The sequence below is a fragment of the Mandrillus leucophaeus genome, unplaced genomic scaffold, assembly GCF_000951045.1.
Source record: "Mandrillus leucophaeus isolate KB7577 unplaced genomic scaffold, Mleu.le_1.0 Scaffold1090, whole genome shotgun sequence".
In the NCBI taxonomy this organism is placed as follows: Eukaryota; Metazoa; Chordata; class Mammalia; order Primates; family Cercopithecidae; genus Mandrillus; species Mandrillus leucophaeus.
Window position 1 is genome coordinate 416,588 of NW_012099099.1, and position 27,370 is coordinate 443,957.

General features: G+C 35.5%; 1 protein-coding gene across 1 annotated transcript in view; it reads right to left on the bottom strand.

Annotated features, from left to right (window-relative positions):
* Positions 1 to 27,370, bottom strand: part of FOCAD (focadhesin) — a 339,855-nt gene that overhangs the window by 198,421 nt on the left and 114,064 nt on the right. Inside the window, exons 10-11 of the mRNA XM_011988811.1 lie at positions 25,235 to 25,437; positions 17,599 to 17,856 (exon numbers count right to left, since the gene is read on the bottom strand). Of these exons, the coding sequence (XP_011844201.1) occupies positions 17,599 to 17,856; positions 25,235 to 25,437 (461 nt within the window). The remainder of the gene's footprint in view (positions 1 to 17,598; positions 17,857 to 25,234; positions 25,438 to 27,370) is intronic.

Here is a 27,370-nt window from a genome sequence, read left to right on the forward strand (position 1 = left end):
GAGCCATCATGCAAGTCTTCACCCCATAAATTGGACAAAACATAAAGAAAAAACAAGCAAGAGAGACACAAACCAGCATCTCACTGAAATCAAGCGTACAAAAAACAGAGTATAAAAATTCAACTCTGGATTCAGAAAAAACATACATGTTGGCAACACTTCAAGAGGCTGCAAAAAAAGAGCATAATTTTTCAGACAGTTCTCTAATGAAAATCATAAGTAGTGTTATCTACTTATAAATTATGAGAAATAAAAAAGGGCTTTGTTACTATTCATCATGGTTAGAAGATGAGACAATATATAATGTTTATAACTATTCCTCTTTTTAAAAAATATGATAGCTCATACTTTATTACTATATGAGATACATAGTAATAAATCAGTATAAATAGAAAATAAAGTTATCAGTGGAACGAAATAATTCAAGATATGATCATCCAATGGAAGTGAGAGGTAAAACTCCAAAGCAGTATCTGCTTTTAACTTTTCAGAGTCATGTTTTATAAAACTAGACCTGAACTACAAAAGTGTATTCTTAGTTCACATTTTACCCATAGCCTTAGATTCAATAAATGCTGACTCACTCATCTTTGCATAAGCCCTTGTCCTGAGGAAAAATTGATCTAAATTCTATATATATGTGTGTTTGCCATTTTTAAAAGAATGGTAAGATAATAGTGTCTATTCAGTTAAATTGAAAAGATAAAACATAAAATATAAGAATAAATATGCTTGCATGATATATACAGAAACATAATTCCTTAATAATTTAATATTGGAAGAGACTTTTAAAATTTATTCATTCTACAAAAAATGACATAATAAATGATTAAGCTTTTGAACATTACTTAATTCTACCTTCCTCAATTACTTGACATTTTTACTTATGATGTTTGCTTATTATTTAAATAGTCCATTGGAAAGAAGTTTATTGACAGAAATGCTAAAAAGCTAATTATTTCCTCCACTTATAAGGAATCTGTAGGCACGTAAGCAACATCACAAAAAAAAAGGTAAACAGTATAATCTTACTCTTCTAAGATTCAAATTGTATTTATATACTAGCATTATAATTAAAGAAGTATTCTAGAGTCTTGAAGTTCAACCTTTGAGAGTCAAAAAAAGTTCAAGGAAAGAAATGTACCTAGAATAGCAAAGGCCCCAACCAGGCAATCTTTCGATAGTGATATATCACTCTAGCCTTATTCCAATCCAGCTTGGGCATCTGATCTGTAGTGATTCCTTGAATAACAACAGCTAGCATTTATTGAAGACTAACTATAACATTCTCTTAAGCACTTTATAGAAAATCATGATTATCACCATGTTTCAAATGAAAAACTGAAGCTTGTACTGAAGTTAGGACTGTATCAAAGCAATCTAACACTAAAACCCATCCCATGTACTTGCCACTTAGCCATACCAAAGACAGGGATGACATCTTATTCACCTTTGTGTCCCTAGTTCCCAGCACACTGTAAGTGCTTTTAGAGTATAAATTATGTCTAATTTATCTCTTCAAATTATATAAGCAAATGGATCTTATAATAATGTTGCAACTATTTGATTCTATGAACAAGTTCTGATCAAATTAACTTAGAATCAGAAAAATTTACCTATCCAATAAAGGTTACTAGGATGCCAAAAACATAAACATCATCAGAATCTGAGGTATAAATTTCCTAGTATATAGAAAATAAGGCCAGCAATACAGGAGGTTCAAGTATGGAAAGACAAAGAAAATACTGCAGACTAGAATAAGATAAAGTAAATATCGTATCACTTGAGAGGTTTGATATAGAAGAAAACCACAACCCTTCCCGGCCTAAACTTTATTCCCAGGTGAGTCTCATTAGCCATCTGAATATTATCTCTCAGAGTAAGAAAGCTTATTTATTTAGAAAACAGTATAAGAAAACTTAAATCATGATGTAATGGTTGGCTACATTACCAATACGTAACTACCAATAGGGAAAAAAGGAATATAATCAACAGTTACATCCATTGCTAACATTCTGAAACTTACATAAATGATAACTATAGAGACTGAATTCCTGTATCCATAGAATTTTCTTCTTGGACAAAAGTAGTTACACATTTCTGCCATGTGAGCTCTAAATCTTTGGCCGTCTGACTGGTCAAATAAAAGTCAAAAGTCAATGTCCTATAAGTAAAGTATAATGTATAATTAGGTGCAGACAATTTCTACTATTATGTCTCTCACTGGCAATGTGTTTTACATTTACACTGGATGGAGGAGTTTGAAATCCCTCCAACAATTAGATATTATTAAATATAGCTCATCTAGGTAAGCAATTATGTAACTAAACTAGATAGATTCAATGTTTGGGGGTTTAATAAAATAGCAGATTTATCAAAGAACCCATACATGTTGCTTGCCATAATTCAACGCTGAAGGAATTCAGTACACCCTGTGTGACTTCACTGGGAAAGGACTCTAGGAAGCTTCCACTTGGTGTCTTCTAGGCTTTGCCTCATGAACCTTTTCCTTTGTTAATTTTGCTTTATATCCTTTCACTGTAATAAATCTTAAGCATGGTTACAGCTCTATGCTGAGTCTTGTGAGTTCTTTTAGAGAATCACTAAACATGTTAGTCGTCTTGGGGACCCCCAAACTAGGATCATTCCACATTTTGCTTTAAAAGAAAGTGGTAATTAAGAAAACAATGGTTTCTAGGATTTCTAAAAAGAATAACTTCTAGAGTATTCCAATATCAATAATAAACAGAAAACTCTCCTATGAGTTACATATCCAGCCATCAAAAATATGTGAGGGCCAACTCTACAACGGGCTTGTGTTAGGCTTTGACGACACAACTGACAAAAGACGGTCCCCTGTCTCAAGTAGTTCACAGTCTAGTTAAGAAACTCACAACTATAATCTCAAGCACAAATAATTGAACAACTTGAACTCAACTTTAAAGATTAAAAGTATAAAAAATAGTTTCTATAGACAAAAAACAAGTCAAAAGAACAAGGAAACATTTTAAGATAGTCTTTGATGTATACAAAATAAACAGTATAGCTAATGATTGATTTTTATTGTTCAGAGGAAGAGAGAGATTCTAGAGCTAGGATGCCCAATACAGTAGCCACTAGCTGCCACATGTGGCTATTTCAATTTGATTAATCAACTTGATTAATTTGAATTTGAATTTAAACTAACTAAAATTAAATACAATTAAAACTTCTGTTCCTCAGTCACACTAGCCAAATTTCGAGGACTTAATAGTTACATGTGGCTAGTGGTTACCATATAAAACCGCACAAACTATAGATCATTCACATGATAGCAGAAAATTCTTTTGGACAAAGCTGTTCTAAAAGGCTGAGATGACTGAGAAGGCCTCAGATGTATGTAACAACGACAAAACCTCGGACAACTTAAACGTCTATCAGTATGAAAATGGTTACTACATTAAATTGTTGATACGTTGTGAACACCAGCAGCCTCCAAAAACCATAAGTTAGATCTGCATAAATATGGTAAAACAGCCATAACGTCTTGATGAGTGAAAAAACTACAAAGAAACATGTGCAACATAATGCTTTTGTGTACACTTCTGTGTATACATTTTTTGGGGGAACATAAGAATATTATACACACTATTTCATTGATTGGATATTTTACATACTACTATTATATGTTACATATTTAAAGAAGTTACTTTAGTAAAATAAAATGTTATTTTACTAAAAATTACTTTCAGCAAAAATGGTATGACTAAAGCGGATGTTAAATGGCCAAAGGACATAGAACTACTAGGTAGCAAGGTAGGAAGTAGCTAAGCCGGCCACAGCACCCAGCAAAGGCTCAGTAGAAGAATGAGACAGAGGATAGATTTCCTGCCCAAAGATGACAGTCGATGCCAGGAGACAAAGTCTAATCATGCTTCTCCCCTGCCTCCCCGATCAGCTTATTTTTCAAGGCACATCTATTCCCTCCTCCTGCTTACTGAACCTTGTGTATGTTCTTCCTTTTTTCAACCTGATAGTTCAACTACTGACACACAGAAAATATTCACACCCATAAAATATAATGTTTAAGGATAATAAGGTAATTACCTGCCCCCTTTCTAGGCAAAGAATACTGAAAGTACTGTTTGCCACTCTAACTTTGTGCACACCTTTATTCCAGTATACTTAGGGTTATAGTTACTCATTCTCACACACACTAGCCTGTGAATGCCTTACAGGTGGCAAACCTGCCTCTATTCTTCTTGTATTTACCCAGGACTATAAATGTAACAAGAAGTCAGTAAATGTGAGCTGAACTGAACTTACCAATAACTGAAAAAGGAAGACAAGGTTAACAAAGTATAGGTATTGAGGCTGGCTACTTCTGCCACCAAAAACTACCTGCCAGACATTCCTTTACGCTCTTAGTACCAACATGAAAACCCCATTTGAAAAACTCTTGTTCTTGACCATTTTAGGTTTCCGCTCCACTGCAGAATCTGTGAGGCTATTTCTAGCTAAGTAAACCAATAAGGAGTCTTCCTTTTTTTTTCAGACAGAGTCTCACTCTGTCGCCCTAGAGTGCAGTGGCGCCATCTCAGCTCACTGCAACCTCGGTCTCCCAGGTTCAAGGGATTCTCATGCCTCAGCCTCACAAGTAGCTGGAATTACAGGTGTGCACCTCCATGCCTAGCTCATTTTTTCTATTTTTATTAGAGACAGGGTTTCACTGTGTCGGCCAGGCTGGTCTCAAACTCCTGGCCTCGAGTGATCCGCCCACCTTCGCCTCCTAAAGTGCTAGGATTACAGGTGTGAACCACCACACCCAGCCTAGGAGTACTTCTAGATACATATTTACATTTATATTGAAAAAGTGAGCACTGGGAATTTTTACTACCTTTACCGTTCAACACAGTAGCCACTGAGCATTTGAATTGTAGCTAGTCTGAATCAAGATGTGCAGTGGGTGCAAAATAATACCAGGTTTGGGAGGCTTAGCACAAATATATATATAAAAAACATGCTTCAGTAATAATTTTTATGCTGATTACATAGTGAAATAATACTTCAAATATACTGGGTTAAACAGAACATGTTGAAATTAATTTCACCTATTTGTTTTCACTTTTTAATGTGGCTGCCAGAAAACTTAAACCTATGTATGTAGCATTTTACTTCTATTGAACAGCACTGTTCTCTATCCCTTTTTTGCATCTAAATGTTGTTTAAAACTGGCACGCGCACACACACACAGATAATAATTAATGTCTCTTTTTTGATGTACTTGGGGAATAAAATACGATGATAGCCCCAGAGGGACAAGGAACATGTCATCTAGCTAAGCAGTCTAGCACTGCTCCTGGAATATAAGGTAGCAGACAAATGATTGTGAAATGAATTTAAAAAGCTATAAAAATCAACTATAATTTTAATAATACATAGCTTTCATCAAACACTGACTATAAACCAGTACTATACTCTGGATTATCTCATTTAATCCACACGATGAATTCAATGAGGTGGGTTCTTTTGTTATTTTCATTTTAAAGATAGGAAAATAGGTATTTGTAGAATTATAACAGACTCTCTAATATATTTTGAAATATTACAAGAAATAAACCAATTCAATTTAATCTACGCAGACTATTTACACAACTTTCTTTAAACAATAAATCTTTCTTGAATGCCTCTTATCACATGATATTATACTGGGTGCTATGACACTAAGAGAAATCACAGGTTAGTGCAACCAAAATATTAACAGGTATAGGCTAAATCCTGCTACAAATAAATTCCACTATAATTATCCCACGTATTGCTAAAATATTAATAAACCTAAATATTAATAAACCTAATAGCTAACAATCTAGTAACAGAAAATGCTTGCTGAATTTAGATGATCATTAATAGATGGAATTCAACGTAAAAAACTAGCATTTACATGGTACTTTACAATGTTTTTTCATGTACAGGATCTTTCAGTCCTCACAATGACCCTGAGGGAAAGGTATTATTAAAGGTTGGGTGGGATCTTACAAGTACTTAGATTCATTATTTGATGTAAGAATGCTCCTTATCAAGTTTTAATTCGTATTCTGTAGCTTGTCTTATGGTTAATGCCTAGAATTTTTGAGGGGGAAAGGGGGAATTTTAGACAAACCGCCTACAAAATTAGTTCTGGGTTCCAGATTCCTAGCATCTTCAGAAATAACAACCTTGGGCTGAACAAAGCACGCAGGTAAAATTTTAAAATGTCTAAGAGGCTGAAAGAGGCAGGCTCCAAAAACTTGACATTTGAGGAGGCAGGAAGCATTCAAATTTAAAATAATGCTTCATATAGAATAATTTAAATAGTACCCATCAGCGGTAAGTCATGGGCTTCTTTCTGAAAACATATTTACTAGGGCTCAAATCTTGGATTACCTTGAAAAATAAAGCAATATTTGGTACTCACTAAATGGTCAACTTAATTTTTAATGAGTAAATGACATGGCAAGAATGGTCCAGGTATTTGTAAATGCTAAATGTCTGGGTATGTCTTCATTGGCTTTTGAACAGTTTCAAAGAGCAGACATGAGGATTCATTAGCTCTTAGCACATATGAACCTGCTCCAAAGGCAGCCAAGAGAGTTGCCTAGCAACAGTGCATTTTGCATCTCTCATCATCCCCAAAGATGCTGCTGCAGCAGCAGCTAGGTCAAGCCTCTCATTAGCAACCTGACAAAGGGTTTCTATCTCCTATTTTACAAAATTATTTTTATTTCCAGGTGAAGCTCAAATATCTATGTATTATTCTTTCTGACAATGTATCCCCTTTCCCCTATTCCTTCATCTTCCCAACCCCCATTTCAACAGATATGTTTTAATGAACCCATCAAAATACCTGTAACAAAAGCAGACACTGAGAAATCTAACAGAATTTATATGCTTATGCACATCACTCTAACTGTTCCATATCTTTTGGGCAATAAAATAAGAAAGCTTTAGAAGAAACAGGGGGGAAAGATGCTGAAATCAAATAATGGAAGGAAGAGAAACTCAGGTATTTGACCTCAAAATTAACAACAACAAAAAAATTATCCAAATCATTTGCAATATTATTGCTGAACACTTTGTTTCTTTCTTGTCCCCACAAAAACAAATCCCAACCATACAGCACAATAGCAAAAAGGCAGAAAATTCCAGAGTGGTAATAAATTGTAACAAATGGATTGACAGTTTATAACAAATATAATCCATTGGAAAGGAACTCTGGTTGCCACTTGAATAACTGTGTTATAAAGCTTCACCTCAGATCAATAGCTATTCATTAACTTCTGAAAATATTTCTTAAAATATTTACTGTTCAGTATGGTTGCCATGCAGAACTAAAAATATATATTCACATAATCCTCCTTATATACATTCAAAGGCCCTTAAAAGAAAATAAACAAAATAAGCAAATAGACTTTTCACTTCACGTATCTTAAAGTGCTTAATCTTGATTTCGACATAAACCACATCCACCCTCGTGTATGGGCTTTCATGCTATCGTGAATTTCCCTATGGAAACTATTATAGAACGTGCATGTTACAAAAGACAAAGTGTGGTCCTAATAGACACAGATTAAGAAGGGTGTAATGGGAAACATTTAAAGGCAATTGTTATCAAACCAAGTCAAATTAGGTAAATTTTTTAAGTGATCTGAAAGGAATAATGTGATTTTTCCCTGACATCCCCCCGCCACCCAATTTTTTTTTCCAATGTGCAAGCAGCAAAGAATGAATCTTCAGAAGGATTTCCCAGAAGGGTGTCATTTACCACTAAAATATTTCATTCCAGCAGTTGAAAGACCATAAAAGGGTGAATGTCCTCCAGAGTCTCTAATAACGGTAATAGATCTTGTGTTACTATTCACCAGTGACCTCTCAGTCAGGCGATTTAATTTTTCCCCCTACAGCATGGTTGGTTTCACACACAGTGTAATAACAGTTTTTGCACAACAAGACAATTCATCCGATTAGAAGGACTGTATTAAGTCTTTCATGAACAGCATGTGTCACTATAGCTTCAGCCAGGGTTTGATTTAAGACAGCATAGTATATGCATGCATGATTCTTCATTTTTCTGCTGTTTTAAAAATGATCCCAGGACTTTCTTTAGCAATTTTGCAGACCATTGCCTGAAACCTCCCTGGCTTCAAAAAGTAACTAAGAACTCATCAAATGTTCACTGAGCACTTTAAAACAGGCACCAAAAATTCTCTATCAAGCTAGTGAAATTCCACTATTGTTTCAAAGGGGAAAAACATGAAAAAGAACAGAATGGGCATACCTGATTATTGCAAATACTTTTTTTTTTTTTTTTGCTTCATGATATTTCATCAATTTATCATTAATTTTAAAGACATATGACATCACCAAGGAAAGCTTAAGCTAAAGTGAATTTTGAGACTTCTACTTGTAAACCTCAGGAACACACATACACACAAAAATTTAAAGTGAACCCAAAGGAAAAGATGTCAATCAAACCCACCTTCTGGCAATCTCTACTATAGTAAATGGTTTGACATTATCAATCAGTGCCCACTGAAGCCTAAACTTGAGATTATCTCCACATTTCTTACTCCCACACTGATGAGATTAGGAAGGTTAAATCCAGAATCTCTGTGGCAAAGGGCCACAATGGTAACCAACAGCATTCTCAGGGGTCCCCTTAACCTTACAACCTTTAATTGACGCTGATAGGCTTGGCTTCCCCACACCACTTCCATCTCTGAATCTGCTCACCCTAGGGGGCAATGTCAGCACTCCTTCAACACTGAGTCAGGGTGTCTTCACATCGAACAGGTCCCAAGGGGATTAACCTACTGCTCCATAGCAAGGAGCCCAAGTTTGCAAGATTAAGTTCTCTTTAGACTCTTGATGTACGTGAGATGCTCTCCTCTGTTCCACAATCCTTAGGATCCTGCTTCTTTCAATAGAGTCCTGTACACTCCTCTAAGCAGCCCTATCATAAGAGATCTGAAACAATTCCCCTAGAGTTCTCTTGCCCATGTTCCCTATGTTCTGTCAAAGGGAACACTAACACATCTTTTACTTCAACAAATTCTAGATCCCATACTGCAGTACTCTCTCCTTCACTTCCACTATCAAAACAACTAGGCAGACCATCACTCCCTTTTCAATTTTTCAGGGAGTCACCAATTTACTGTATCCATTTGTCCACCCCAACTACAAGGGATACACATCAAGCTGAACTGGAGAGAGAGAGGCACAGGGGGCAGGTAGAAGGTAGGCTGAAGTCCCAGTCACTAGGCTTGAGATAAGGAGCTACCACTTGTGGCACTCATAACCCTCTAGCAACTTTGTCCAGCAATCCTCTCTCTTCTTTTCACCTGTCCTATCATTTCCTAAAAACAAGGCATCTATAGTATTTCAAGCTGAAGGATAATTCCATAAGTCCACTTAAAGCAGATCAAGCTGCACCTCTACCATTAAAAACTGAATACAATTTGACACTAAATAAAGCAAAATGTCACCAGTATAATTATTATTAATAATAATTCACACTACTGGAAATAATGAAAGGAGGCAATATGGAATTAGAGAAAAATGTTAAAGAAATAAAATTCTATTACTTCCACATATATACTGTAACGAACTAATTAGCCAAGTGTTACCAAGTACCAGTCCCTGCTGATCTGTTAATGAATAGATAATTCGACCATTTTAAATCACCACATTCATTGTACCAAAGCAAGTGAGCAAATTCAAACTGCCTAAAAACAGTAGCTTCAACACCTGCTTCTGTTTTAACTCAGCCTGTATCAAATTACCCTGAGCTCTAAATTAATAGGATTTCATTTAATGAAATTTTACTGCAATCCAACCTAACCTAAACCCTGTCCCTGGACTCTACAGTGTTTCATCTATTAGTCTGAATAATATATGACAATATTGGAAAATAGTTTATTTGTTCTAGGACAGAAGGTAGACACGTCTAATATATTTTGTGTTAATTAAGTCAACAACACACATATCAAAGCCCAAGAACTGTCCAAGGTTACTAGGAGGTAAAAACAAGTAAGACATAGTTTCCCTTGAGAAATTCCTTTTATGAATTCTAAATCTAATTGTATCTACTAAAAATTCCCTTTGAAGATAGCTTACATTCAGGATAACTACAGGACACTTCAAAAGGAAGTGTAAAGACATTTTGTCCTTACTCATCTTATTCAGCTTTAGTGCTACTTGATTCTCTAATAAAAAAAAAAAAAAATCAAGTTATATATATTTTTACATCCTTGTTTTCTTTAGAGACAAAAGGAAAAATACACAAATTGTTTTAAATGTAGAAGTAATCCATTCTCATAAAAAAATGGTAACAAGCAAGAATGACAGGACACAGATTCCAAAAGTCCAATCAACACAGCACAAGCCTGCCAGGTAGAAATTATCCCAAATAACTTCTTAACTACCTGCCTGGCTCCACTTAGGTTGTAACCATGTCTACCCATTTGAAATACATTTACATCCGAGTGCCCAACTTCATTATATTAACTGTCCTGAAAACTTGCCTAACAGTCTATTATAACATCTATCGTGAAAAGCTCAAAACCGTCATTGGTCAGGTAGAAGCACTGTGTGCTCAACAGACAAACGGACTGCACTCGAGACTTCTGGCAAAGGAGTTAACACAGCTGTCCAACTTCAGGCATTCTGGGGTTGACTTTTCCCACCAAATCCACCAAATCATAACCCATCATTTCAATCACAGCTATCACATATCAGCATAATTGTGACTGTGTGTGACTGCCTTTCTTTGACTCTCCAACAAGAAAATTAAATCTGAAATACAATAGAAAAGTACTGCTGATGAAACTATGGTTCACAAAGTAAAGAACTAACACAGGACCTCCAGATATGTATTTTATTCCACTGTTTGCTCAAAAATGGTACTCAAGGAAGATCATGTAAACGTCATGCATAAAATAAAAAAATGGCCCCTATTACGACTTTTTACAGGGTATATCCTGTCTTCCCTATGCATTATGAGTGCCTCAATAACTGTATTTGTATCCTAAATTCCAATTAAAATGTATATTCCAGGGCAGGCGTGGTGGCTCACGCCTGCAATCCCAGCACTTTGGGAGGCCAAGGCGGGTGGATCACTTGAGATCAGGGTTTTGAGACCAGCCCTAATTACACACATAATTTTATTTCTTTTCTTGAATTGATAATGGCCAGAACCTTCAGATGAATAGTAAAACTGATGTCAGACAGAATTTTTTCATTACTAATTTCAATGGAATTGCTTGCAAATCTGACTTAATCATTATAAAATCTCCTCTTTGTCCCATGTAAGGCCTTTCACCTTGTATTCTATATTATCTATCTTGGATGAACATATTAAGAAATGCTGTGTCTGTTTTTTTTTTTTTTTTGAGATGGAGTCTCGCTCTGTCACCCAGGCTGGAGGGCACACTGCAAGCTCCACCTCCCAGGTTCACGTCATTCTCCTGCCTCAGCCTCTCAAGTAGCTGAGACTACAGCCACCTGCCACCACGCCCGGCTAATTTTTTGTATTTTTAGTAGAGACGGGGTTTCACCGTGTTAGCCAGGATGGTCTCGATCTCCTAACCTCATGATCCACCTGCCTCGGCCTCCCAAAGTGCTGGGATTACAGGCGTGAGTCACCGCGCCTGGCCCAAAACATACTGTGTCTTCTTAATCATTTATCTAGCTTTTCATTTTCATCATTTAATTTTCAATTTCAGGTCTGTCTCTTGAAAACCGTACACAAGTGAATTTTTTAAACCCAATACGAGCCTTTCTTTGATAAGGGAATCTAATTCATTCATAGTAATTGTGGTAACAGGAATACTTGAACTAGCTCCTAAAATCTTATTTTATGCAATATTTGTCATTTTAAAACATTTCTTTTCCTTTTGTTATATTATTCAGAAATTATAGAAGACCGATTGTTACTAATAAGGTAACATTTAAGCTTGTTTTCCTATCGACATCTATAACTACTCAGTTCCCAAAAAACATTCTAGTCTATCATGTTCTCACTCTTCACACTATCAATACCACTATTCACCCCCAGCCACTTCCCATATTTTAATTAGCTAGGATTTTGGGTCCAGGGAGTTATCCTGTTTTATGTTTTATATATACAATTATTTAACATTACTAATAAAATTTTCTGGAAATTTTGATATCATTCAATATTTCTTCTCTGCTTGCTTAGATTCCTTTTCAATTTTGTATGAATATATTCTTGAGAGTAAGCAAAAAATATTATTGAAATATTGAAACATTATCAAATTCTTACAAATCTAAAAAGGGCTTTATTGCCATTACTCACAAAAGATAGAATAATGGGAAGAAATATGCCAGGTTCAAAATTAGTTTTTTTCAAGAAACTGGAAGATAACCCTCCAATGTATTCCAATGCCCGGTGTGCTATTAATGAGAAATCTAAGGTCAATATAATTTTAAGTAAGTTTTTCTTCTCCTATTCTTCTTTGAAATCCCTTATGATTTTCTCTTTATCCTTGAGGTTCTGGAGACATATTTAGGTATTAATAAATCATTACTTGTGCTGCTTAGCTTTCAGAGGGTCCTAACAATCTGTAGCCTTCTGTCCTTTTTCAGCTCAGGGAAAGAGTTTTCCGGTGTGTTTTAAGTTTCCATCCTTCATTTTCTCTGTTTCTTTCACCCTGGAATTCCTATTAGAAAGTTGTTAGAACACCAAGTTGACTCTCATTGTCTTCACTTTTTCAATTTCATCTTTTTTCTCTGTATTATGAAATATTTAGATGAATATTTTACAATCTCCATAATAATACAAATCTAATCTAATCTAATCTAATCTCCATAGACACACTATGGCAATCACATTTTTAATTTCTGAAATCTCTTGTTTTCAAATTTCTTCTTTCTCTTAGTAGCATTTTTATATACAATACAAAAACATATATACAGTATCTTTCCAACATCTCTTAGGACATAAATCGTTTTTACATTACCTCCTGCTCCCTAAGTTCTCTTACTTCTAGAGACAGAAGCTCTGGTTAGTCACGTTGTTAAATTTTCTCTTAAGTCTGGTGAGCCTTAACTATTCATTTATATTTATGAATCAAGGCCAAGTTGGTTGCAGGGAGCTGGCATGGTTTAATTCAAGAGATATAAATAAATGTTTCCTATAAATAAGATTGTCCTTTGATTTGAAGGGCTGACTGTGGAAGGGTTGAAGAATGATGAGGCATATAAACTTGCTGCTCCACTTCAGGTTGTCTGGCCATGGTACAAGTATGTAGAGGACCAATCCCCACTTCGCCCTTCCCTCTCCACTAAATAAATAAGCAAAATTTTGTTCTAGCAATGATGGACTTCAATGTATTTTCCCTTGAGCAAAATTCCTCCTACCTATTATGAAATTCAAAGCTACCACAAAGTCTGCTCTGATTCCCTTCTCACAGTCCTTCAACAACACCAGAAGCTCATCCCTTGGAGAGTTTCAACCAGAAACAAACCTGCTAGTCCCTGATATCAGTTGGAAGCAGATAGACTCCACTGTTCTGAATGCAGTTTTGGACCCCTTCTCCTCAAACTCCACCCCATCCTTTCTGATGCTTGCTGTTCAGTGACACACCCAGACAAACGGATTTTGTTTCAGTACATCAGTAGGTATCACACTGGTAGGGGTTTAACTGAAAAGTTACAATTCCTTCAATGAGAACTGTCAGTCATTTCTAATCTGTAGACCAATCAGAAGTAATGGCCCAATATTAACACCCAGGAGTCCCAAGAAATTAACACAGAATTACTTCCCTGTGTATAAACTCCAGGCTTTTTGCACACAACCAGGAAAACACAAAAGGGATCAAATGCCAGTTGAAAGCTTTTTATCCTACAGATATATATGTAAGGTTTACAAAGAAGAAGTAAACACATTGCCACAGGATGGGGTACATGCAACTTGACCTTGTATTTTGGTTGTGTTTCTCTTCACCTAATTGCTCCATGCTGGCACGCTCATCCCAATTTTTCTCCAGGCATAATCGATGCTATGGCTACCAGGGAACAGTAGTACACTACTTCTTATCTATCAAGCTATTTATTAAAAGTACTGTACATTCTGGTTTCTTTTTGCTGGTGTGAAGAACACAGGAAGCCGACTGACTTCAGGGGGTAGCAATTCATAGAATTCAGTAACAACAGAACAAAGTACAAAGTGTCCAAAGACTCTTTGTGCAAGTTCTTTTATAGAATATATTTTCTCTTTTTCTCACAGCAGTAACTTACAGATCATTAAATTTCACACATTTCCTATTCATTTTCCATGTTAAAATATGGCTTATGACCCTGAGTAGAACTATCACAGGATTCTGCCCTATAACTCAACTTTTACTATTTGATAATATATGACTTTTCAAAGACCAGCAAGTCATGGCCCATGAACCTAGTCACATAAGTGATTTCAAATGGATCAAATGTGTACACTTTTACACATGGAAAAAAACTGAAGCTCTGAAAATGTCACAAAGAATAAAATAATTGAAGATTGCAACTGTTCCCATTATGCAAGACCTTTAACTAGACTTAACAACCAAAATGTAAAAAGAAAATAAAATACCTCAGTGTTGTAAGATGCAAGTAAAAGCAAAGCAAAATAAATAAGCATGACTCTATTCCCACTTCCAAATAAGAGAAAAACAAGCAAGCAACAAGAATTTGAAAGAGGCACTGAGTTTTGCAAAACTCAATTTGTTAAGACCATCATTGGGGATAGATTTTAAGGAAGGAACCTATGGTTCTCTAAAATCAAATTTATGAGCTTTTGCTCTTTGGCATATTCTATTTTATAAATCAGTCAAAAAGAAATTGATACACCTTACACATAGTATTTAGAGTTATTCCATTGAAGGTGAGATACTAAACTATTTACACTTTTATTTTAGACCAACTCAACCTATTTAAAAATTACTCATCTTTGTGGTTGATGTTCAATTCAGATACCTAAGCATTTAATCTTACCAAAAACCCTTAAACCTCATGGATAGAAACGTAGGAGGAAAACATATTTTCTCAGGTCTTAAAACCACAAACAAATAGCCTTGATTTCCAAAACAATATAATCTTTCGTCAGGTATTCCCTCTACAAATATTTATCAGATACTATGAAGCATCCTATAAGGCTTCTACACACCAGGTGGCCAGAGGCTGCCAGAGACTTCAGGCAGCCTGAGCTAAGACAACTAACTGGCTGCCAGAATGCTGAGAGGGGATAATATCTCAGCACACCTACCACATATACCACATTTCAGTGTCCCCCAAAAGACAAACTGAGAAGTTCTGCTTTACATTTTTTTGCCTATTCAGCACATTCAGCACATTCCCACTTCTATGACCAGTACACTATCTATTCTTCCTTTGGGGGACCATCTCACCCCATTCCACATGAACCTGATGGCAGAAACAATTTTAGGACCTGATACTTCACCTACTTCTATTCTACCCAGGATGGCCAAGTAAAGTGCCCCATTATCCCATCATGATGGTTGGTCCAATGTAAACACATGACCTAAGCAAGGCCATTCTGAGCATTCTTTACTTCTCTCTTCCTTTTGAATTTTGAATATAAGCTTATAAGGCTTTGGGCTTCCAGCAAATTCACAGAGGAAAGAAACTGTAGCTTGAAAATACTGTCCAGACCATGAATGTCCTAAACACTAGAGGTAACAAAAACTAGAAGAAAGGATTTTGAATGTTTCCAACATGTACACACAAAAATGATAAACATTTAAGGTGATGGATATACTATTATTAATTACCCTGATTTGATCACTGCAGATTTTATACATATATCAAAATATCACTCTGTATTCCATAAGTATGTACAATTGTTAATTGTGAACTAAAAATAAAGGGGAAAAAACGTTTTAGGGCAGTTTAAGATGGGTTTCTGTTACTTATAGAATTTGATCATGCTTGATCAAATTTCCTGTGTGTGTGTATAGATAGATGCAATATATGTTTTATATCAGTGGTGTAGACAGAACAAGGTAACCCACTGTATAACTTCAACGGAATCCTTCTTTAGATAATCTTCAGGCATTATCTGCATTAACTATTCTAGCGATTATCCTACCAAGTGTCAACACTGAAAGAAAACATTGGTTAGAATTAGGATCACTATAGAAAATACAAGGAGAGATAAAGCAGAAAGCAAGTTAAACTGATTCACATTATGCATACACCATGAAACAAAAGTATTTTGAGTATATTACAAATACACTTGCAGAATCAGAACAGATGAGGTCAGAGTGAAAACTTTTTGTGAGATATGAGCAGTTGTTTACACAACAAAAAGGAATGAGTACAACAATTTGAGGATAAAAAGGAATTCCAAATACATTAACTTCATTATCTGTATTTTTTTGTTTTTTTTTTGTTTGTTTGTTTTTCCTTTGAGACAGAGTCCCAGGCTGAAGTGCAGTGGCATGATCTCAGCTCACTGCAACCTCCACCTCCTGAGTTCAAGCAATTCACCTGCCTAAGCCTCCTGAGTAGCTGGGATTACAGGTGCACTTCACTGTACCCGACTAACTTTTGCATTTTAGTAGAAACAAGGTTTTGCCATGTTGGCCAGGCTGGTCTCAAACTCTTGACCTCAAGTGATCCGCCCACCTCAGCCTTCCAAAGTGCTGGGCTTACAGGCATAAGCCACTGCACTCACTTAACTTCATATCTCAAATAAACACATTTACCCCTTTTCTACCATCAAAGTTTTTCCTCTAGGAACACATCACTTTTCCATTGGGAGACGGAAGGTTTCTTCATCATTCTTGAAAAGAAACCCAAGCACAGATACTAATAAACAGAGGATAACAAAAATGTCAAAACTACTTGGTTAGAAAACCTTTCCTTTATAGGAAATGCATTCTAGAGATTCTATCAATTGGAGAAAAAGAAAGTCACAGGTTATTATGCTAAATATGTGGTTAGTGTAAAAGGCTGGGGAAAGAAGTCTTATTAACGCCTGACTGCTTTCTCATTATATCCTAAGTTCTGTGCAGATAGGAAGAAAAATTGTTTACCCTCATATCCTAGCATGCAGATCTGTACCATATGCATAGCAAAGAGTCCATACTTTTTAGCTTATTAAATGACTCAATAAAGATAGTATCAAACTGCAAGAAGTTAAAAAGATATTAATGTCTATTGTATAGGCTCCCTTATCCTGAATTGATTAATCTGTGTCCACTTTAAATGATCAACATTAGAACTAATGGATATGTATCTTGGAATAGGTTCCAAGAGTTGGCAAAAGCATTACAAAAGAGCAAATCCACCAAAAAATTGGAAGAACCAGAATAGCACCATGTGCAGATTTCCTTACAAAGTATGCTTTCATTTAAAACATGTTTGCATCATTAAGTATACATCAACTCAGAGTAAGGAAAAAGAAGAAAAAAATGGAAGGATAAAGATAGCAAAAAAAAAAAAAAAAAATCATCAACCCATAATTTAAAACTCTGCTGCAAATAATCCACAAAGCAGGAATCATCTACAGTTCCAATGACTAAGCTTTCTTCTCATTATTGTTCCATCATTCTCTTGCTTTACCTGGGAGGAATCTGCTTGGGCTAATTCTGTAGTGACCTTCAGTATTTGGTGAAGATTCTGTCCTTTGTCTTCAACAAGGAGGTGAGCCAGCAGAAGAAAAGCAGGCACAGGGATCACAGTAGTAATAGGAAGCAATGACTCTACTGAAGCCAACCAGTCATTTGCAGCAGACGAGTCTCTCATTACTTCAAGAATCGTCCAGGCTGTAAATATTGAACCATACATACTGGTTACAGGGCACGCAAGCTTGTAGGAGAGCTGAAAAATAAAGACAAGAGAGGCATAAATAAGTGAGATAAATATATTTGTCAGAAATATATTTTTGGCATTCGTATATTTCATTGTAAGATATCACTCCTTCCAAAATATGAATACAAATTGAATTGCTGCCAAAATCTTCTCTGCACATAATTGAGGTAATAGGATTACACAAAGAGAAAAGAGTTGTTAGATGGAACTCTAGAAGAGTTTTATCACAACTTTCCCTCATATTTACCATTCATTCCCCATTAAGGCAGAAAATACGAATCAATATACAAGATCCAGAGGCAACTGTGTTTGGAAAAAGTTATTATCACTAAAAAAGTATTCACCAATGAGAAGAAAGATAAAAAAAAAAAAAAATACTGTATTTGCCCAGCTCCAGGCCCTACGCAGAAGCAGTTTGGGGCAGATGGCAGACTTGGACTGAGGACAATTCATTTCTGTAACAGACAGTACGTTGATAGGAACAAAGTTGGTTCAGCTGGAGCCTGGGAATTCATTAATAATTGTAACTTGTGCAATAGGAAATGGTCTGACAGCTCTAAGCTGAAACAATACCCAGAGATGATATTATCCTAAATTAATCTGAGAAATGGCTCCTCGCAGAAATAAAGTAGTGCAGACAGGGCCAGAGGGTAGCCAAGGTGAGCTCTGTAAATAAACAACTCAGGAGAAGTCACAGACGTTAAAGAATCATTAGACACTGCTTGCTAATAAAGTAATTCAAATCATGTAGAGTGCTTTGTGACAGATTAGAAATCTCTAGATTATAACTGTCTGATCAATAGAGGCTGACTTATATGAATCAGGATAACAATTGAAAGGATGGAAAGTAAAAGTTAAGCTTTATAAAATTTTTAAATAACAGCTTTATTGAGATATAATTTGCATACTATAAAAGGCACCCTTTAAAAGTTTATGACTTATTAGATTTTAGCAATTCATTTCTAGAACTGTGTAACCATCATCACTATCTAATTTTAGAACATTTTCATCAACCCACACAAAAATCCCATACCCACTGATAGTCACTCCTTATTCCCCCAACCCCACCTCCAGCCCTTGGCAACCACTACTCTACTCTGGTTCTATACTGGCCATTTCAAATAGGAAACACATAATATGTGGCCCTTTGTGACCAGCTTCTTTCACTTAGCATGTTTTCAAGGTTCATCCATGTTGTTACTCGTATCAATAATTCATTTCTTTTTATTGACAAATAATATTCCATTGTATGGATACACCATATTTTGTTTATCCATTATCAATTGATGGATATTTGGGTTGTTTCCACATTTTGGCGCTAACGAATAATGATGCTATGAACACTCCTGTAAAAGTTTTTGTGAGGTTATAAGTATTCAATTTTCTTGAGCATATATCTAAGAGTAGATATGAAATGTCTTTGACAATTAAGTAAAAACAAATGAGGAAGCTCTCACTGTATTGATATAAAAAGATTCCCCCAAGTGAAAATATAAGATACAGATACTACGACTGGAGTGCTAACGATTTTTTTTTCAAAGAGAGTGAGGAGAAAAAGAAAATATACTTGTAGTTGTTTGCATATGCAAAGAAAAGTATGTGGACAAATACAGAAGAAATTAGTAACCACTAAATCATCTTCTGTTTTGGAGAGTGAGAACTGGACAGCTGGAATCAAAGGCAAGAAGGCAGCATTCATTATATGCAATTTTCTACTGTCTGAACCATTTGAATATACTACTATTTCAAGAAAATTACAAATTTTAAAAATTAAATAATATCTAAATTTATATAGGTCCAGCTCTCTAAGAATATTTTTTTTTCCCAAGAAGAAGGAATTCATTAACAACCATGGCCAAGTTTTTTAGACTAATGACAAACACCATAAAATTTAAAGGGCCAGGACTTCAGCACAGCCATACCAGCTATCAGCCATTACGCAATTTTTCTAAGCCTTACTTTACTCGTTTGTAAAATTTAAGAAACGACTACTTTCCTGCTTAGGTTGTAATATCTATAAAACACCTAGCACAGTGCCTGAAGTTGCAAAATAAAGGGAAATAGTATTGCTGTCATCTTCAGAAGAGAAAAATAAAACTCATGCAAATAAATATAATTTGGAAATTACCATGAACCACAAGTTGAGTAAAAGCAACAATATAACAGGGACATGTAAGAGGAAACAATGAAACAGAAAGCAATCCTAGGTTACTTGAACTGTTATGTCCAGGTTTAGGCTCTTAAGTTTGTTTGTTTGTTTGCCTAAGGTTAGAGCAGCAGGAGAAATTGTCCTATTGAGTGACAGCTGCCACTGGCACAGTCCCAGGGCAAGGACGCAATCAAGAGTTTTCTCTTAGCAGCAGCTACCAAATCCTGGCCCCATAGCCTGAGGGAGGACCTGTGAAAGTGCTAGTAAGCTTTGCTTTTAGAGGAGAAAGTAGGTGTTTAAAAATAAAAGGTTTATGTTACATGAATTATATACCAATAAAAAATAAATCACAGAAAAATACATTTAAATAAATACTGGGTGGTTGTAAGACATCTTTTATAGGTATAAAATAACTGAGAATCTTTATTTTAAAAAACATTTAATAAAAATGTGCAGGTACATAAGTAGTAACAATAAGACATCTGATAGTACTTCGTTGTCAAAATAGGTCTGAAAAAGAAATTGTGAACAATATTGATTTTCATTAACTGTAAAAAGAATGGCATTAATCTATAATAGTGACTAAAACAGGCTTAACAAAAGTAGAGAGTGGGTATAGGAACTCAAACTTACAGACCCTTAAAAGTAAGATAGATTTTTGCTAGAGGATATCACTCACTCACCAGTCAAGCACTATGAAGACTCTAGCACTATGAAGACCACGATGAAGACTCTAGACATGAGTTGAGAGATTTGGGAGTGGTTTATTATAACCAAGAGATAACACACCATCCTCAGTCCCGCGTCTTTCAGAAGATGATGATAGAAGCACATCTAAGACTTACTAATTCCTAAGTTTCAACCAGAAGTCTAAAAAAAGTTTATTTCAATATACTACTAATTCACAGTTTGTTTCCCTGTAAATCTGAAATACAACTGTTATTTACTCCCAAGTTCAGCACAAAGATGATAAAATGTTGTGCCAAAAAAAAAACAAAGAAAGAAAACAAAACAAAAGTGCTGGTAACAGGATATAGGCTCTAGAATCAAACAAAATCTGAACTCCAACTCTACCCTTCACTACCTGCGTAATCCAGACAAATTAACTTCTCTAATCTCAGTTTCCTAGCTTGTAAAATAAGTATTTTAAGAATACCATCAGTGAAATGCAAAACAAAACCACAATGAAATATCACTTTACATCTACTAGGATGGCTAAATCAAAACGATAGACAGTAACAACAGTTGGCGAGGACGGGGAGAAATTGAGAAATTGGAACCCTCATACACTGCTGGTGGGAATGTAGAATAGTGCAGCCCCTTTGGAAAACAATCTGTCCATTCCCCCCAACAGTGAAACATAGAGTAATCACCTTATCTAGCAATTCTACTCCTCAGTATCTACTCGAGAGAAATGAAAACATTTGTCCACACAAAAACTGATACATGAATGGTTATAGCAGCACTAGAGCCAAAAAATGGAAAAGAGCCAAAAATTCATCAACAAAAGAACAGGGAAGTAAATATAAGGTATCCATACAATGGAATATTAGTCAGCTCTAAGAGAAAATGAGGCACTGCTACATGGCACATGCTACAACATGGACAAACCTTGAAGACATTATACTAAGTGAAAAAAGCCACTCACAAAGGACCACATATTGTATGATTATATTTGAAGGAAATGTCCAGAATAGGCAAATCCATACAGAGACAGTGAGCAGATTAGAGACTGCCTAGCCTGAAGGATGAGGAAAAAATGGGGGAATTAGGGAGTGATGACTACTAGTGCAGGGGTTTCTTAGGGTAATAAAAATAAAAATGTTCTAAAGTTGATTGTGGTAATGAATATATAATGCTGTGAATATACTAAAAGTCATTGAATTGTACACTTTAAATGAGTGAAGGGCATATGTGAATTACATTTCAATAAAGCTATTAAAAAAGAATTGGGTTCCCACTGCATGACAGTAAGTTATTTACCTTCTTTATGCCTCAGGTAACTCTTGGGTAGAATGAGATCAATAATTTTACCTACTTCAAAGAGTGTGAGACAAAATCAAATTAGTTAGTACAAGCCAAAGTGCTTAAAACGAAGCCTGCACATATGAAGTGCTCAATAAACAACCCCATGAAGGTGGCGTTTTGTTACCCACTTTACCAGGGCCCAGATACCACAGAGATTGTCACTAGTCCAAGGCCACACAGCTGGAAATAGATTTAAAAAAAAAGAAAAGATACTTATTTCATAGTTATTGTAAGAAATATGAGTTGGCCCACATAATAACTCCTAGCATACCGCACATGTTCAATAAATGTTAACTTTAGCTATAAGTAGGACAAGGACAATTCCTTGCAAATTTTATGATTTTTAAGAAACAAATATTCTGCTTCCTTTATACTACTTCAAAGCAATTTCAAATAAAATCTACTTGGCAAAGCTTTATTACCAAAGACCCAAAAGTACCATATTTAATTTTTAAAAACACACATAAGAATGAATAAACACATGGTAGACCCCAGCTCAGTCAAGCTGTCTCTAAATTGTTCTGCTGACTAAAACAGTTCCATAGAGATGAATTTTGCCTCCTGTACAACTACAAGAATTTAACTTTTAAGTCTTCTTTTCCACTTCATCTCACCCATCCACCCTTACTCCCCTCCAAAAAAACTTTTCCAATTCTGTCTTACTTTCTGAGCCAGTTACTCAATGTGTTAACTCTCAGCTCCACACCCACCCTTCTTTGTCTATATGATCCTACAGTTGTGCCTTTTCAGCATTTCTCCTTTGCCCTCTGCTCTAATATTAGACCTTGTCAATAGAGAGCACAGGAGAGACATTGCAAGGAAAGGAAGAAGGGGCTTCTCTTCAGGTTCCTGTGTGCTTCTTTGATTTCTCCTACCACGGCTGCTAGGGACATGCAGGATATCCCAGAGGTGGCTTCCAGTGGACCAGCTCAGCCAATTCCAGCCTGCTCACACCACGACAAGTGGTTTCCTGTGGACCAGTTCTAGCCTATGGCACCCCAGCAGACTATATCACCCAGTAGGCCTTCTCCACATTCTCTCCTACCAGGTCTCTCAGTGTTGTCTGGGGAGACCTTTTTAGTTCCTTCCTTGGGAACTCTGCCTTGGTCTTAACTTAGAGGTAGTAGCTGCTCCCTACATGTACTACTGTAATATTCCTTAGACGCTTTTTTTTATAGGTTTTTATAACTAAACACCTCTTACTAATAATTATTTGCATTAAGTTTTCCTTGTTCAAACTGCCAGTATGTTTTCTCTTTCCTGACTGGAATCTGACTCATACACTGATGCAGTCTCTCTTTTATTTCCCACGTTCTCCTGTGGGAGTAGAGGGGAACAAGGAGGAAGCAGAATGTTTCAAGCCCCTTAGAATTTACAATTAGTGTTCAATTTTTTTTTATTTTAATATTTATTTATTTATTTAATTTTGCCTGGGAAGAATGTAATAGGTAGTTTTAAATATCACATTTAATAGCCAAGATCACACCACTGCACTCCAGCCTAGGCAGCAGAGTGAGACTCCGTCTCAAAAAAAAAAAAAAAAAAAAAAAAATCGAATAGTCAAATAATCTTGACTTGGGGAGGAGACTGAGAATATTTGGCTGAGTCTTGAAGAATGAATAGTTCAGGTAGATGACATAAAACAGCATTCTGTACAAAAACAAAGATTCAGGAAGAGACTTGAAGAGTTTGGGGCATGTTAAATTCATAAGTGTGACTGGAATGTAAAGTTCCAGATAGGAGCAGGAAAAAAAAGCCAACAGTAAAATGTGGCTTAATTTTTTTAAAACAGTGATCATATATCTACTGAAAGCCTCCTTAAAGCAGCACAGTATCATAAGGGATATAAGATATTTATAGCCCTAATAGTAATTCTGCCCCTCCCCTTTACCAGCTGCTAAAGAGAAAGTCCAGATATTAGTGTTGATGAATAAGATTCACACACATCTGAGCAAATAGTAAACGAAGTACTTATGTACTAGAGTTGGGGTGATCCTCAGTAAATAACACGTGTGATTTAAAGGAATAGAACTTTTGCCCTGCCCCCACTCCCATTCAAGATCCAATCATTGTTCTATATGGGCAAACCAAGAGGTAAAGTAAAAAAGCTACTAGAATTTTTTTTTGTCAGATTTTGTACTCCTATTAGGGCTGATGCAAGAACTTCTCTCTCTTAATTCAAATCAAATACCTGTTTCAAGTTTTAAAGTTTTAGCCAAACAATTAGGATTTAGGAAGCTGTAGTGGACATTCAATTTGCCTATAATTATTAGTCAGTTTCTGCTACATGCTCAAACAAGAAATAATAATGACTGGATTTGTGCTGCTGGAGCATTTAACATAAGAGGTATCTCTGCTTTTGCAGATGAAGCCACAACCATCACTCTAGTTTGTATTTACATAGTGCCTCTCTTCATGGAGATTTAAGATGCTTCACCAGCTTCATCTTATTCAATCCTCATTTCATCCCCATAAGAGGAGTTGGAAAATAATGCTTCATTTTGATAAAGGCAAAACTCAAATATCATAACAAAAAAAGTCTGGCAAATCTAGGCCTAGAACCCAACCAATATCCAAACCAAGACAATACTTGTACATTACTGTAACAGGAAAAGTGAGACTGAAAAAGCAGAAGGAGGAAGGCAGGATTGGAAAAGGAATGTGGCAGGCCTGTTGTCTTCCAGTTGGAGGCAGCAGAATAGGGGCATACACAGGGGACATCGAGAGTCATTATGCCAGGGAATATGGCAAGAGGTACCATATTAAATAAGGAAGTTTTAGTTCTTACTGATATCAGAAGTTTCAGGCATTTGAGGACTATTTCCCACCTTGGATTATCCCAGATCTAGCAATATGCTATACTTAACTAACAGTATAATTTTAAAAAATGATTCCATGTTAAAATATATTAGAGAAGCATCAGGTTAAATAGAATTAGTTCCTTTTCTGAAGAACCCTTCAGGATCTTTAACTAGTATTGTGCACTGGATTTTCAAAGAAGAAAAGATATAGCATTTCCAAACTTATTTCACGACAGGACTACTATCCCTTCTTATAGTCCAGAAGAATATGTTAAGATCTCCAACAGCATTACCTGACTGAAGATAAAGTCTGATAACAAACAGATGCTTCATCAGGAGGCAAGATTATCTGTATACCTAAATTCCACATCGACACTTTATTTAAGAGAAACAAGGATAGATTCATTACCTTTTGGTGGTCATCTCTGTAACATTCCTGCTGTATCATTTCCAAAAGGTTTAGAGCCAACTGCTGCCTAGAGGGACCTTCTTCATCCATAGATATACAGTCTTCCAAGGCAGTAGAAGATAGTATCTGCAGAATTGGCATCACTAACAGCAGAGAGGACTTTGGGATTTTCTGATCCTCAGTAACAGAGAGGAGCTTCAAAGCTATTCATCAAAATAATAACGCACGTTTTTAAAAATTAATACCACAGTCAAACAAAATGCAATTTTGCTTAAGAGTGATAAGCAAGAAAGTTTTCTTCCCTTTTACAACTGGGTCAGACACATAACTAGGATGATAAATTTTATCCTAAGATGAAATAAAAGGAGTATAAAGAAACTATTATATAGAATAAGCTGTTAATGTATGTAACTGAAAAATTGATGATACTCTTTTAGGTCAATATAAATTTTTTTAAAAACACAATTCAACATTTGTCCTTAATATCCTCTGAGATGCTAGTATTGCCCTCAGCAAACAGAGCTAAGAGACCAAGAATTCCTGGATCAGTGGATAACAAGGCCAACATACATGCTTCCTTTACAAATGCAGCTAAGAATCCTATTAGCAGATGCTTAAGTAAACAGCAAAGTGAAGCAGGACTGCCCTTCAGCTGTAATTGCTAAGAAGGAGATTGTGAAAGTCCCAAAGTCCAGAACCAAAATAACAACAACAAACAAAAAAAAAAATTAGTGAATTGTTCTTTAATATGGAAACAACTTACACATCAGATACATACAGTTATGCAATAACTGAGTTACATGTAGAGTCTCTATTAACTGAATGAGTTAAGGCATAAATATACTTTTTTCACAATATTTTTTCAAAGTGATGTAATTAACCCTGATTTACTAAAAGATGTTATTCATGGGCTTCAAAGTTACATTATCAAAATATTCTACTGATTTCCCCACTACAGCAAAAATAATTCTTTAAGCCTTGAATCATGTCAATGAGTTGTCAGCATTTTATTTTACATCATCTGGAGGTCAAACCTTAACATGATATTAAGTACAAACACCTGTTACTCTAACACTACTAATTTACTTTTCTTGCCTAAATATTGGTCTTAATCTATAATTGTTTCTGATATCATCTCTACTAAAAATCCATTATCTTTAATATAACAGGAAATGAAAATAATACCAATATTTTAATAGCCTCTATTATAAATCTAAATATTACAGGCATTTTTATAAATTGCTATTCGTAATCAAGGCTACAGTTAACAATTACAGTGTAATATTACATCAATGTAAAAATAAACATACACATAAATCTTTTAAATTTGGAATAATCAATATTCTCTTGGTGATCCTATTTCTTTGAATACTCTTTCCCCACAGCTCTTCCTTACTTTCCGACAAGACATATTGGCTTAGCAGTGCTCAGTACAGTTTATTCACTCTAAGGTAACTTTAAGTCAGAGACGTTGGTTTACGAGACAAAGAAAAAGTCTGCTAACCAGCAAATAATGAAAGTATTGAGTGTTTGATACTGTATTATCTTTCTCTTACACATGAACCACAATATAAGAACATAGCTTCAGAATTTGAAATGTAGTTTTCGGAGGCTTTAGAATTTTTTTATCAAAAAACAAAATCCATTCATATGAAATGTCTAGAAAAGGCAAATCTATAGAGACAAAAAGCAGATTAGTGTTTCTCTGGGGCTGAGGGTGAAAATGAGGATTAACTACAAATGGTCACAAGAAATTTTGGGCGGATGATGGAAATATTCTAAAACTAAATAGTGGTGCTGGTTGCACAAATCTATAAATTTACTAGAAAACACTTTATTCTGAATTTTATGGTACATAAATTACACCTCAATAAAGCTGTTTTAAAAAATAAAACTACAGCTGTCAGAAGTACCAGCACTGGTAAATTATACCTATGGGAAGATCCCACGTGCACTGCTATAAGAAAAAGGCAAAAACGGGATCAGACTGTGGAGGGAAGGCAGAAGTAAACATAAAGCCAGTGGCCAAATGCAGGGTAGGAATCAAAGCCTAGGAGGCAAGGATCCCCTCCATGTGCTAAAGCTATTTCCAAGACACGCTGTAGGTGAAAGAGCAATTCACTCCCAAAATCATGA